At 59.2% G+C, this 13,007-nt stretch overlaps 1 protein-coding gene and 1 long non-coding RNA gene across 3 annotated transcripts; both read right to left on the bottom strand.

Annotated features, from left to right (window-relative positions):
* Window positions 1-2,132: 2,132 nt before the first annotated feature.
* Window positions 2,133-11,819, bottom strand: UAP1 (UDP-N-acetylglucosamine pyrophosphorylase 1). 2 transcript variants are annotated; one of them, XM_064515738.1, is made up of 10 exons: window positions 11,457-11,819; window positions 11,167-11,371; window positions 10,361-10,536; window positions 9,860-10,032; window positions 8,247-8,440; window positions 7,648-7,791; window positions 6,830-7,018; window positions 6,216-6,263; window positions 3,365-3,431; window positions 2,133-2,700 (listed from the first exon to the last, which is right to left on the bottom strand). In XM_064515738.1, the coding sequence occupies exons 1-10, from the start codon at window positions 11,767-11,769 to the stop codon at window positions 2,608-2,610; spliced, it is 1,602 nt and encodes a 533-aa protein (XP_064371808.1). In that variant the 5' UTR covers window positions 11,770-11,819; the 3' UTR covers window positions 2,133-2,607. The 2 variants fall into 2 exon arrangements, with proteins under 2 accessions (XP_064371808.1, XP_064371809.1); XM_064515739.1 differs by lacking the exon at window positions 6,216-6,263.
* LOC135329011 (uncharacterized) lies at window positions 4,354-6,208 on the bottom strand. Its single transcript, XR_010390130.1, has 2 exons — window positions 5,925-6,208; window positions 4,354-4,411 (listed from the first exon to the last, which is right to left on the bottom strand). It is a non-coding gene; the product is annotated as an uncharacterized LOC135329011 (long non-coding RNA).
* Window positions 11,820-13,007: the final 1,188 nt, after the last annotated feature.

Below are 13,007 nucleotides of genomic sequence, written 5' to 3'. Positions count from 1 at the left end.
AGCCCTCTCGCCGCCGGGAGCACACGTGGACACCGGCCACCACGTCCCTGGCCGTGCCTGGGCAGCGCGGAGCGGGACCCCGCGTCCCCACAGCACAGCCGTGGGGCTGCAGCCTTGCTGCAAAAGCCCCAAACAAACCCTCCGCCAGCTCCCGGCTCATCTGGGCTCCAGACAAACACTGAGTCAGAAGCAGAAAAGGCCACGAACTGCCCGGCCGGGTGCCAGTGACGTAACGAGGGACTTCGTGGCTGCCACCAGCCCTGGACAGGCGGGGGCCCGCGGGGTGCTGCAGTGGGGTGCTGCCATCTTGGGAGCCCCGCGGAGCTGGTGCTGGAGCAGGTCCGAGAGGGGTGCCGGGAAGGGAGCTTCGGGCCCCTCGTTGGGGTCCAGGGTGCCGGTGGAGCGAGCGCAGTGACTCCACACCCCGCTGAGCCCACCACACACTCGCACCCAGGTGCATGCATGAGCCAGGCTCTGGAGCAGCAGAGCTCGGCTCTGTTTTACCTCTGCAGGGGAAGCTGGGTGGGGAGGAGAGGGGCACAAGCAAGGCAGAAAACCGAGCGGGTCCTGGCACTTTTGGCACTGCCAGGACGTCCAGGAGGGCAGGCAGGATGGTGCTGGGGAGACGGGGCTGGTGCAGCGCTGCTGCGGGGCTGCACACCCGCTCCGACGGGCGCACGGCTGCATCCCTGCAGGCACCCGCTCACCAGCACCCGCGCATCCCTACGTGCACACCAGCACAAACACCAGCCCGCTCCTCTCCGCTCCTCCCGCTACCTGGAATTAGCGCTGAAATAACTTGGCAGCGGTGCGCTGCTCTATCCCGAGACCTAACGCAAAGGTGTTGGTGTGCAAACAGACCCAAACGGCCAAGGCAAACGCTACCTCTCCCGCACCAGAGCGCCAGCTGGAGCTGCCCTCTCCTCCCCGCTCTACGGCACAGCCCCCTTTCTGCTTGGCACCGGCCCGGAGCCACGTGCCCCCCTCCAAAGCGGTCCATCGGCAGCTGCCCGTGCGGGGTGCCTGCCCCGTGCCGGCGAGGAGCAGCAGGCGGTGCGGCTTTGCACACCCTCGCCTGCTCCCCCCAAGCCCGGGGAGCAGGGACACCCATCCCCATGGCGGCTGCTCCGGTGCCCCAGAGCCTGTGGGCGGGGGGCAGCGTTGCAGACCACCCGCGGGGGGACTCCGCGGCTCCTCGCATCCTTGCTGGCCGGGATCCCAGCCCGGCTCCCGCGGGACCCCCTGCTGCCAGCCTGTCTCGGCCACACACAGCCCAGCTTGCCCGTGGCAAGCCGCCAGGCCGCAACGGCCCCAGGACCCCCCGTGCAGCCCCAGCTGCCGTGCGGGGCACGGCATGCGAGGAAGCAGGATCGGTGCCCACGCAGCTTGGGATGCCAAGTCCAGGCCCCAGCCTACCTCAGAGCGACGTGCCCCAGGGGGCCATGCCCAGCCAGCAGCACCCCAGCACCAGCGGGGCTGCGGCTGACCCACCAGCAGCGGTGCCAGGCCAGGTCCCCCACGTCCCCCTGCAGGTCCCCTCTTGCAGGGAGCTCACCTGGCAGTGCAAAGGTGCCGCTGCGCCGTTTCCCAGCCCGCGAGGCAGCCTGTGCCACGTGCTGGGCTGAGCCGGGGCTGCCCGACAGGAGCCTCGGCACTGCAGGGAGGTCTGCGCCCCATTCCTGGCCTTGCGAGGGAAAAGCCTCTCCCCCAGTGGTAATGGGCAGCTGCACCCACCTCGCGGCAGGGACTGTGCCAGGACTCGGGACCAGGCAACACGTGGCTCTGCCAGATGTCACGGTGCCTGGCTGCTTTCTCTCCTGGGTCTCCGACCAAGCTGGACACCTGCCGCTTCCTACCTGTTCAAGGCTTCCTGCTGTTCAGAGAACTTCAGAAGGAAAGCACAGCCCTTGGTTTCCTCAAGAAAGGCTTTTAAAGAGTGCTTGGTGCCAGAGGTCCTGCTTGGGAGTGCTCCCAGCAGCCACGCTCCCTGCGGCAACCTCTGCTGTGCTGGAAAAAGCCACACAAAAGTGCAGGCTTTAGTGCAAAGCAGCTGGACGTCTGCTCTAGGAGCAGAACTGAGCAGACCTCCGAGGAACATCACCATCACTAAACACCACCAGAGGACAGACAGGAGGGATTCAGAGGTTTAATTGGATCCTTCCAGTTGTGCAAGGTACAAAGGATGACCAAAAGGGAGGACATGGGCAATGACAAGGACCCTATTAAAAAAAAAGTCATGTGTATTTGAGAAAAATAAAAATTCAAGATTAACCCCAGCCCCGTACCATAAAAATCTTCTGCATGTACAATGACTATTACTATATACACATTTAAAAATAAAAGCCCATAGCCTGAAGTGCAATTAGCAGCACCACAGCTGTGCTTCATGGCAGGGGAACCCATAAAGTGTTTGGTTTTTAAATTAAAATATAAATAGAAGCACTCGACATGCCAAGAACCAAGTGGGTTACATCCTCCCCTGCACACCAGTTCAGAGAGAGCAGGGCCAGCCCCTACCAGTTACAGCTATAAACCTTCATGCGTCCAAATTCACAGTTCGTCAGCCGAGAGGGACAGCCGGGGTTTGGCGCCTCGCTGCCACGGCCACTACATCCCATTCTTCACCAACTCGTGGATCCTGTCCTCATCGATAATTAAAGGTGCACGAAACTCTCGGTCTTTCACATACTTTTCCAGGCCCTAACAGAGCAAAAAGTGGCTTGTTAGGAACCCGAATGCTGCTCGTCTGTGGTCAGTGGTCATAGGCTGGGCAAACACCAGGGAGCTAGCACACAGCCTAGACTGCCAAACGGCCTCGCTCTTGGGGTCCCCTCTCACGCAGGGACATTTCCTGCAATGGAGAGCTCACAGCGATGCTGCCCTACAGCTACTCCTCCTCCTGTCAACTAAGCCAGCTCTTCCAAGCTGGCACGAGAGCCCAGCTACGTGCAGGGCTCTATGCGGCAGTGAAGTCTAGCAATAGTATCGCCTGGCACTGTGCTGACTGTCCCAGGCTCCCAGTCCAGCCTTCCTAAGGCAGAAAGCTGAAGGGCTGGCACTTCTTGGAGAGCTAAACCCACAGCCCGTGTCACCTGCTCTGTGGATCTGCTGAACCAGCCACAGACAGGCTCTGATCTCGAGGACAGAAACCACTCCTGTGGTGGAGGCTCGGAGGACACTAGCCCAACTACGTTGTGGGAAACTTCACAGTGCATTTGAGTTACACTTTTGCCACTAACCCTCCTCCCTACCCAGGGCTCGTGGGTTGTCCAAACGGGTCATCAATGCACACATGCCCTGTGAGTCTCCCCACAGGGCTGGCTAATCTGCAAATGCACTCGAGCTCTGCAGAGTGACTACTTACTTCTCCTCCATAGGAGATAAGGGGAGAAATTTCACACTGGATTGGCAAGTCACTTGCATCCTTCAAACTGCAAAGGAAAAGTCATAAGCATTAGTCTTTTCATGCCAAGGTAAAGGGACCGGGGCCCAGAGATCTTGCAGATACCAGCAGACACTGGGTCAGCAGCTGGCTGGTGTGTGCCGGGCGCTGGCGGCTGCCAGCCCACACACACCCCGACAACGCAGAGCTCCCCCAGGTTAGTCAAGCCTCGCACGCTCTCCGCTTAGGTGCTAGCTAAAGTTTAGATAACGGCAGCAGCTGAGAGGGTGAGAGAGTTTTAGATGGAGCTTTATCATAGATCAGTGTTCCCTTCCACCTGTGAAACTCAAGCAGTATCTAGGCCTCTGGTCTGGACCACAGCCCCCCTGTATTTGATGCTGCTTGTAAACTAAGCACCCCTTCCTCCTCCTGCACCCCCTGTGACATGAGAGAGCTGCACTCATTTTAAAGCACAGGTTTAGGAAACAGGGTAAGCACATCTGCTGGGGCTGGCTGCTTGCTCAGAAATACTCCCCGCAGCACTGTCTGCTTCTCCCGCTTTCGCTTCTTAGGTCAACAGGCTTTCAGCTCCTCAGTTCACAAATTCTAGCTGGATGCAGGTCTGAGCTGGTGATAAAAACTGCAGACCCACACGAGGGCTGCCTGTCACCACCGGGCCCCGAGCCTGGCCGGCGAGCAGCTACAGCAGCACTGCCAGGAAGGGTCCACATGGGGCCCCCGAACACCTGTCATGCTGCTATCAAGCCTCGCCAAGGCCCCCAGCACACTCACCCCATCCAGCCGACGTGCAAGGCTCGCCGATCAGGAGCAGTCCGACTAAGCCTGCACAGCTCCAAGCAGAGAGGAGCCTACAGGCAACCACTGCAGTACCCCGTGCTCCCCTTTACAACTGCTCAGCATCAGAGCCAGAAAGGTATTGCAGAAAGTTGTCTGTGACAACGTTCAGTTCCCCCAGGTCTAAGCTTGTCCTTGCTGCCATGCGTTAGGTCAGTTCTCCGCCAGTCTAAGCTGTGAGTAAATACAAAAACTTAACTCACCTGTTCTAACCTAGTTTTTGCACTTGTATTTTCCTTAGTCTGACTCTTTTTAAGATAATTGTAAGAAAAGAGCTGCCATTAACTTCAACCTTTATCCTACATAAAAACTAGGGTGACAGCCTATTTATACATGTGAAAGCACTCAAAGTCTTAATTAAAAGTTAAGAATATAAGTGCATGTATCAAAAAGTAGAAGATGTGACTTCTCCTCTTCAAAGCGGCATCCAGGGGGCGGAAGATAACAAGATTTCTTATTCTCCAACTCACTGACACTTCTTAGCTAAGTCCTAGAAGCCCAGCCGATGCTCCCTGGGTCTATAGGAGAATGTACTGTTACTACAGAAGTTGTTTTAACACTTCTGCAAACTTTGGTTCCAAGCACCTAGCAAGGTGCTTTCACTGGTTTTGTGGTCTGGATCTTCAAAACTTAATACTTGAAGTCACATAAAAAATAGCTGATGGCCTACATGAAGGGTTATGTGTGCTACATCAAAGCCTGCTTGACATTTACGTAATGATTTTATCCAGTTTCAGAAACCAATCTGCCTGGATGGCTGGCAGACACTGGGAGACAACAGCCGTTTCCACCTAAGGGACTGGGTGGGATTAGTCCAGGCAGTGCTACTCTGGCGATGGCGTGATGAACACAGGATTGTGATGACTACTGAATCCGGGAAGAAGGGAAACTCCAGAGAATTTCACAACAGCATCCTGCCTTCAAGGTGACTTTTGGGAGCTGTTTCCAATAAGCAACAGGCTGTCTGCCATTCTGCATGTTCTGGGCGGGAGAAGAGTCACTGCATCCCGACTCCCCTGGGGTCTGCCAAGACCGGCAGAGCACACCCACACCCACACCCCCAGCGTGCTCTGCCCTGGGAAGTCAGGGAGGGGTTGGCCAACCCATGCACCACTAAATAACCCGGCTGAGTCAAGCTCTAGCCAGACAACTGTTTGATCTGTGTGTAACGTAAAGTGAGCTGCATATCCCTTACCAGATCCTTGCAGGCATTAGTGAGCCCTGCAGGGCAGACACACCACCTTCTACTCCAAGTCCCACAAGCTCAAAGGCCCTGGCTCCTACTGACCCTGCAGGAGGCTGCACCTAAAGCACACGTGCCAACCAGCAGATCCTTACCGTGCCTAGTCACTTGGAAACACTCTGCCCAAGAGCGTAACGTGTGGGACAGGACAGCCCTGACTCTGGAGATGGAAGCACGAGTCCCAGCAGGCTCAACACTGGGCCTCTGGTGGGTGAGAGGCTGTGGCAGGACACCTTGCAGGAGGAGTCATAACCATGACCCTGTGTCTCCACATGGATGTGACAGTTCCCTGCCTGGTCCTCCTGATGTCCCCTTCAGGCTCCGAGCTCCCCCATGTCACTACCCGATGCAGGCAGAGGGAGCACGGCTACAGCCAGGCCAGCTAAAGCCTCTCCCACCCCAACATATCAGCACAAAATCCTTGAAGTTATTACTGTACAGTACCTCCGAGCCTCTGCAGAAAGGAGTGCAGGGAATCAGCAGATGCTACATATCACCCGCTACCATGAGAAGCAACATCTACAGGATCCTTTAGTAAGACATGCTCCGCTCCCAGCATGCACCCTGGAGCCCATCCATCCATTCTGTTAGCGCCTACTGGAGCCCAGTCACCAGCACGCTCCTGCCACAGCCTGTGCAGCAACCGCAGCCTGGTGCAGCAGTTCGCCTAGCCCATTAGTACCTAAGCACAGCCCCGCCACCATGCACTGCAGCCCAGCTACACTGTATAATTACTTGTCATTGACATCAGCTGGGATGGCATCTGACCTTCCGTTTGTGACACTACGTGGGAATAAACAAGCGTTAAACAAGGATGGGAAAAAACAGAGCAGAAGAACAAGTGTGGGGTATGCTATCCTCCAGCCCTTCCCTCGCTGCTTCAGAGGCAGCAGAAAGTCTCTCAGTTGAGGGATGCCACAACCCCAGCCTGGCTGCTGCACAAGTCTGGCAGCGTGTGTGGATTTTAGGAAGCCATGTCCTCCAAGCTTGACCGTGCAATGGAGACCTGCAGTATTCGGTTCACAGGGGTTGAGACAAGAAGGAAAGCTGCTGACTCATGGAGCGCGCACCCTTCCAGCCACAGCACAGGCTGCCACAAGAAGGGGCCCGCGGCTAGTGGCTTTAGGCAATGCTGGAACATTGTTTTAGGAGTGTGGAAATGCGGAAGGGCTGGGGACCGACTAACGTTTTATACCCAGCCCAAACACAATACACGGAGTTCTCCTGCCTGGAGGAGAGCTCCTCACCTCGCTTACCCCAAACAGGAGGGCAGGATCCAAGCCAGCAGCCACAGGAAGCCATAGGAAGGCAAACGGCTGCATGGGGTAGTAACAGGACCAGTTGCTTACCGAGGGATGGCGGGGATGCGTGTGCCATTTTCATCCACAAAATGCCCCCCTGCATTGAGGACCCAGCGGTGATGCAGAGACATCAAGGCATGTCGGGCTGTGGTGGGATTGTCCTTCCCGTTCTGGCTGTCCGCGTTCTTCAGAGGAGAGAACTCATCCTCACGCAGGACTTCGTACACCACAAACTTCCTGGGAGGGAGGGAACAAGGCATGGGAAGTTCAGGTTCAGAAAACATGCCTGCTCCCTTTTGCTTTGGCTTTTTTTGGCGCACTAGGCTGGTGGAGCCAGGGCGAGGGACACCCTGCAACCTGTACCACCAGTTGTCCTCACAACCACAAAGGAGCTAAGAGGACCCAGATATCCACAGAGGAGGCTGGCACATGGGCTGACTGAACAGGGCAGAGACCACGACATGCAAACACAGCACACACTGGCTGTGCTCTCTGGAGCACAGTTCAAACAGCACCATCGCTCAGCTTCTCCACCTTCTAGGAGAGGCCATCGTAAGTGCGCGGAGGGGCTGTAGGGTCAGGAGATACCAGGTTACTGCCCTTCTGGCCAAGGAGCTATGGCCAAAAAGTAGGGAGCGACTGAAGCTCGATGGAGCAAAAGGCACATAGCTACTGTCCCTCCTGCTGCTTATATCCCCACTCACATCAGGGCATATTATCTGCTGCTGCTGAACAGCATGGGGGCTTCCACCCCATCCTGACCCCAGGGAGTCACCTGTGGGCACAGCCCTCCTCACCCCTGGAGAGTCTCAGGGCTCTCAAGGGATAGCCAGCAGCCTGCTCACTGCGGAGAGTAAAGGACGTACTTGGAAAACTGGAAGATGTCAAAAACGAACTTTTCCATCTTGATCCCATTGGGTTTCTCAGGTTGGATCAGCTGCCCAGTAGTGACGTCCACATGTGGGATCTTCTTCTCCGCTACATGGTGTTGCAGTTGTGGTTCGTAAGTGCTGCGAGGCCAAGAAAGAGCTGTCACTCACACAGCCAAGAAGGCGCTTCTCCAGCTTGGGAGACAGCCGCTGTGTTAGAAAGGCAGTTCTGCCCTGACACCCAGGCGTCCCAAAGGCACGCGTTTCTCATCCCTGCAGCAGCCAGACTACAGATGACCCTGCATAGCTCTGTTCTGGCATAGGGAAGCCAGCAATGGCTGGGGGAAATCTCATCTTGAGGAAGGGATTGTGCACAGAGACAGGGGTCAGGTCACGAGTGCAGCTGCAAGGGCAGGGGACAGACATTAGACAAAGAACAGAGCAGTGGGCCTCATCCCAGCATGCACATCCTACAAACAGCTGGAGTTTAAGCAACAGACAGCAAGGCGCAGGCGGCCAGAGAACGAGCTCTGTTTCAGCATCAGCGCTCCTTCTCAAGCATGCAAGCAGCCGACTGCTCCCCGGCAGGCCCATACTTGACTACGTCTTTCAGGAAGGACATGGTGAAGTAGTGATTGGCAATGTTGCCTGCGTTGAAGAGCAGCCGTCCATCTGGGCCCCGTTTCTGTGCAGTGGCCAAGGAGATCTCGCTATACTCCACCACCTGGTACACACCATCCACTCTGCACACCACGCCAACCGGCTCCGTGGGGTTCGTCTTCTCTACCACCTGCCCAAGGGAAGCACAATCAGCAAAAGGCAGGTATTTGGCTGCCCGCAAAGCACCATGCTTCAAATGCACCCTTTTCTACCTAGCAGTGCCAGATGTTTTCCTACACAAGGAAGCAGGGCAAGGGGAGGGATACAGATGCTGGAGCCCTCCCCTCCCTTGGACTTCTAGCAATGGTCACCAGAGGTGGTGAGACACCAGGACTGGGGGACAGGCATCAGGCACCCCCAGAAGGCGCAGGCATGATCTAGCTCCAAGCCTTCATGTGGCAGATAGAGGGCACAGATATTTTTAGCACTCAGCACACACGTGAACAGCCAGCTTGCTGCACACCATCAGCTGCTGTCTCAGCAGAGCTGTCACCCACAGGATGAGTCCCTTTGGTCACCACCTGATTGTATGCTAGCACCCTACAAGCAGTCCGTGGAGATCCTCTGTCCTCCTCTTCCTCACATCTGACAGACTGTCCCCCTCCACAGCCAATTCCTGCCAGTACAGCTGAGAATCACTCTGCCATCATAGGGCAGTGCTCAGAGAGGCTGGGCTTTCTCCGTCCTTAATTTAACAATTTATTTTCTCCTTCTTTCACTCAGCCCAGGAGGAGGAACTACTTTCCCTTTCCCCAGCTTGCACAGGGAGAGCTTCAAGGCCAGCGAGCCCTATCACCTGTTTGTCAGAGCTCTTCCCCAGGCCAGGCTCTAAGCCAAGCCCAGCCCAGTGCAAACATAAGTGCACAGCCCCTTTCACTGTTGATCTAAACCTGAAGGAAAACTTTGGGCGTACAAGGTACACGCAAGACTAAGGGCTTGGTGCAGTGTCAGAAGTCAGCTGCACCCATTGTATCTTGGTCAGGTGCCCAGGATGTCACAGCCGGGGACATCTAGCAGCCTGCAGAAGAGTCCCTGGGTACCAAGATTCCCCAGAGCTGCCGGGACAACAGCTACCCACTGTTCCCTGAGTTCAGGTGGGAACCAGGCAGGCCAAGGCTCCCCAGCAGCTCTTAGCCCTGGAGACTAGACAAGCTGTGAGCCCTGAGGCTGTGCCAGCAGCATGTGTCTCTTGAAGGGCTGGAACAAAGCAGCACATAGCATCTCCGGGGGTCCCACCAGCCCAGCGCCTGCAGGCACAAGAGCCAGCTCTTGCCAGGAGCATCTCTGGTGGCCAGGTGCAGGCAGGCAGTGCATGGAGCAAAGTCAGAACCAGATTTAAGGGGCTGGTGGGACTCCAGAAGCACTTGCTATTTAAGGAGCGAGCACCCAGTGCTCAGCTCGTCCTTTTGACTGTAGCAGATTGGCAAAGGAAGGGCCAGGGAAGCCAGGCCAAGCAGCAGGACATATCCCCCGTGGTACAAACGGGCCACACGGCAGCTCGGGGTGGAACCACTCCCCAAGGCATGCTGTCCGTCTCCACAGATAATACCTTGGCACCGCAGTCCGCTCCCTTCTCCAAGCAGAACCCGATGAACGTGGGGTCAGCCACCTTCACCAGGATGTTGTCCACGCAGTACACGTGGACACTCTGCACACCCCTCCGCTCCATGTCATCCATGATGCCATGGACACCCAGGGCCCGGTACAGGCCCCCATTGCCATCTGGGGAGGAAAGAGAGCATCAGGGCCACAGCAATACCTGGCTGTCCTGCTCAGGCACCCACACCCACGTTCCCTCTCCGTACAGCCAGGACACCAGGAAGCGGTTGTACCCCGCTCCTCCCTGCTGCACAAGACACCTCCCAGCCTGTACCACCTGAGGGCCAAGTTACACTATGAAAAACAGCCCTGAAGCAGGCTCAGGCACCCCAGTCCCTTTGGATGCCACCTCACTGATCAGATTAGCTGCCTCACATATGTTCACCCTCAGCGTTGCACCCAAAGGCATCTCACCCTCATGCTTCTCTAATAACAGTTCTTCATCACAGACCTGGTGCCATGGAAATCTTGCCCTTCTCTTCCAGAAGGATTTTCCCATCAAATCCCATAGCTGGTAACATCCCCTGTTGGAAGAAGATCACGTTTTCTTTCTTTAAGCCAAAATACTGGTGCTTCAGGAAGAATTCCTTGGTGGACTCCATAGTCCGGCCGCTTGTCATGATGTACCTGCCGCAGCACAGAAAAGCTCCGATCAGCAGGGAGGCCAGGGCAGGGTCCGACACCCCCCACCCCAAGCATGCCAAACTGCTTCAGCCCACCCTACACAGGGCGCTCTCTAATGCTTCCTTCCCCTTCTCCCCCAAATCCTTCAAAGGAAGGATGAGTAGATTCACTTTTTTGGCAGCCAAAAGAAAGGTCCCACCCCTGCCCACAACGCCCATCTCCACCCTACCCACCCTCATGCAGCAGAGGGGACACCCAGCTGCAGCAGGCAACTCCCTCCGTGACGCAGGCTGCCCCAACGCCCGCTCGTGTCTACGGTAGTGCCTTGGGAGCGGTGCTATCCCTCCCCTCCCAGCTCCCCTCCCTTCTCCGCTGGCCTCTCTAACAGGCTGGCCACAGGCAACGCGAGCTGGGCTGCCGGGGCTAGACCCGCCAGCTTTGACGGGGCCTCCTAAAGTTGGACCCACCGACGCCAACAGGGCTCGTACCAAGGAGGTCTCCACCGGCCCCACAGGACCTCGACCTGCCAAGGCCAACAGGGACCCACCGACCCACGGCACCTTGACCCACGGACACCGAGGGGCCCGCGCCAGCCGAGCGAGCGAGCGGCGCCCCGCGGCCGGGCGCCCTTACCAGGGGACGTGGCAGGGGGTGCCGTGCTGCTCCTCGGCCAGCTGCTGCAGCCGCCGCAGGCGCTGGGCCTGCAGGTGGAAGAGGGTCTTGCGGGAGGGCAGCCCCACGTCGCACATGCCCTTGGGGTAGGGGACGCCGAGGCGGGTGCCCTGCCCGCCGGCCAGCAGCAGCGCGGCCACGCGGCTCCCCGCGATCTCCGCCAGCCCTGCGCCGCGGGGGAAAGCACACGCGTGGGGCCCGGGCACCGGCCCCGGCCCCGCACCGGCCCGGCCCCGCCCGCCCGCACCTACCGCGGCGCTCCCAGCGAGGCAGCAGGCCGCGGTCGCGGGAGGCGCTGCCCAGCACGTCCCGCGGCACCGGCTCCATCCGCGCGTCCGGCCCCGCCGCCGCCGCGGCCCCACCGCCGCCCTGGGCGCGGGCGCGGCGGAAGAAGCGGTTGAGCTCCGCCACGTCCATGCCGCGCAGCTCCGCCGCCAGCGCCCGCCGCGCCGCGCCGCCCAGCTCCGGCCAGAAGCGCAGCACGTGGCCCTGCCCGCCCGCCGCCAGCCGCGCCGCCAGCCCCAGCCCCGGCCCCGGCCCCGACTCCGGCTCCGGCTCCTCCATGCCCGCCCGCCGCCCGCGCTCTCTGCAACGCCGCGCCCCCCGCCGCGCCCCTTTTATAGGCCCCCGCCGCCGCGCCGCCGCCAATGGGAGGCGGCGGCGGCACCGCCGGCGCCCTCACTGGCTGGGCCCGGCCCCAGACGCAGGGCAGCGTCACGGCGGCTGCTGCGTGGCCCCCGCCGCCCGCCCAATGCGCGCGGGGGGCACGTGGCAGCCCCCCGCGGCGCGGCCAATGAGAGCGGCCGCTGCCGGCGGGGAGGGCGAGGGCGGGGCGGGAGCAGCGGCGAGCGCTATGGCAACGCGCGCCACGTCAGCTCGGGCCCCGCTCACGGCAGGGGCGGGAGCTGGCGGCGGCAGGCCCCGCCCCCCGGCCCGGCGCCCGGGCGGGAGCGCCCCTTCCCGGCAGAGTGCCCCCCCGCGCGCAGCTGCGCCGGGGAGCGGCCCGCGTGGGCTGCGCGGTGTCAGCACAGCGCCCCGGTTGAATGGGGAGCTGCAGGCAGGGCGGGTGGGGAAAGCTGTGCAATACGGACCGGTTCCTGGACGAGTGGTGGGCCGAACAGCCTCGCTCCTCATTGCACAAGCCTGGAGCAGCTCTGGGGAGCAGAGGGGTTATTTTCCCCTTGATTGTATCACTCAACAGACCGTTATAACAGAGCAAGCGTCAGAGGAACCCGGTGGTACTTCAGAGCAGACGTAAGCGGTGCAGTGGCATGCTCCGACGTCTTCTCCCAGTCCCGAGCTGGGATGGTTGAAGTCTCCCCACGGAGGGTGCCGGGATGAGGCAGTGCAGATGGCGAAGCCTGCGTTTCGTGGCGGCCACACTCCTGTGCTCGTTGCACTCACCTGGGGGGGTGATGGCAGCTCTGGAAAAACTGACCCCCATCCCCAGGAAGCGCCACAGTTTCCTCAGTGCAAACTCCCAGGCAGCTTGGGCAGCGTTAGCGGCACAGCGACGTGGAGGGCTAACGGGACCGCAACCCCTCTGTCCCCCCCCATGTCAGGCGGGCGACACGCTGCCAGCCGCGGTTCTCAGCAACTGGTTCTGAGCAACTCAGACCAAAGGAAACTCCAACGCCAGATCCCAGACACGCCGTGTCCGATTCACACCCGTGTCCCTCTCAGGACGGTTCCCAAGCCGGTCCCCACGCGCTGATGCCTTCATGCAGGGTGATGAAGCCCTTGCTCAGTTTCGGTACACAGCACTTCATCAACAGTCCCACAAAAGCTAGATGAGCAACCAC

This window comes from Dromaius novaehollandiae, chromosome 8 (assembly GCF_036370855.1).
Source record: "Dromaius novaehollandiae isolate bDroNov1 chromosome 8, bDroNov1.hap1, whole genome shotgun sequence".
NCBI classification, from domain to species: Eukaryota; Metazoa; Chordata; class Aves; order Casuariiformes; family Dromaiidae; genus Dromaius; species Dromaius novaehollandiae.
The sequence above is the reverse complement of the archived record's forward strand: the minus strand, read 5'-3'. Positions and strand labels throughout refer to the sequence as shown.

What these genes read in the sequence shown, in the direction of transcription:
- UAP1 (XM_064515738.1), bottom strand. Translation starts at nt 11,769, where the DNA reads ATGGAGGAGCCGGAGCCGGAGTCGGGGCCGGGGCCGGGGCTGGGGCTG. An exon ending in GAGCGGACTGCGGTGCCAAG is followed by an intron (nt 8,441 to 9,859) that starts GTATTATCTGTG and finishes TCCCTTGGGCAG; the next exon opens with GTGGTAGAGAAGACGAACCC. An exon ending in TTCCTGAAAGACGTAGTCAA is followed by an intron (nt 7,792 to 8,246) that starts GTATGGGCCTGC and finishes TTGGCCTCGCAG; the next exon opens with CACTTACGAACCACAACTGC.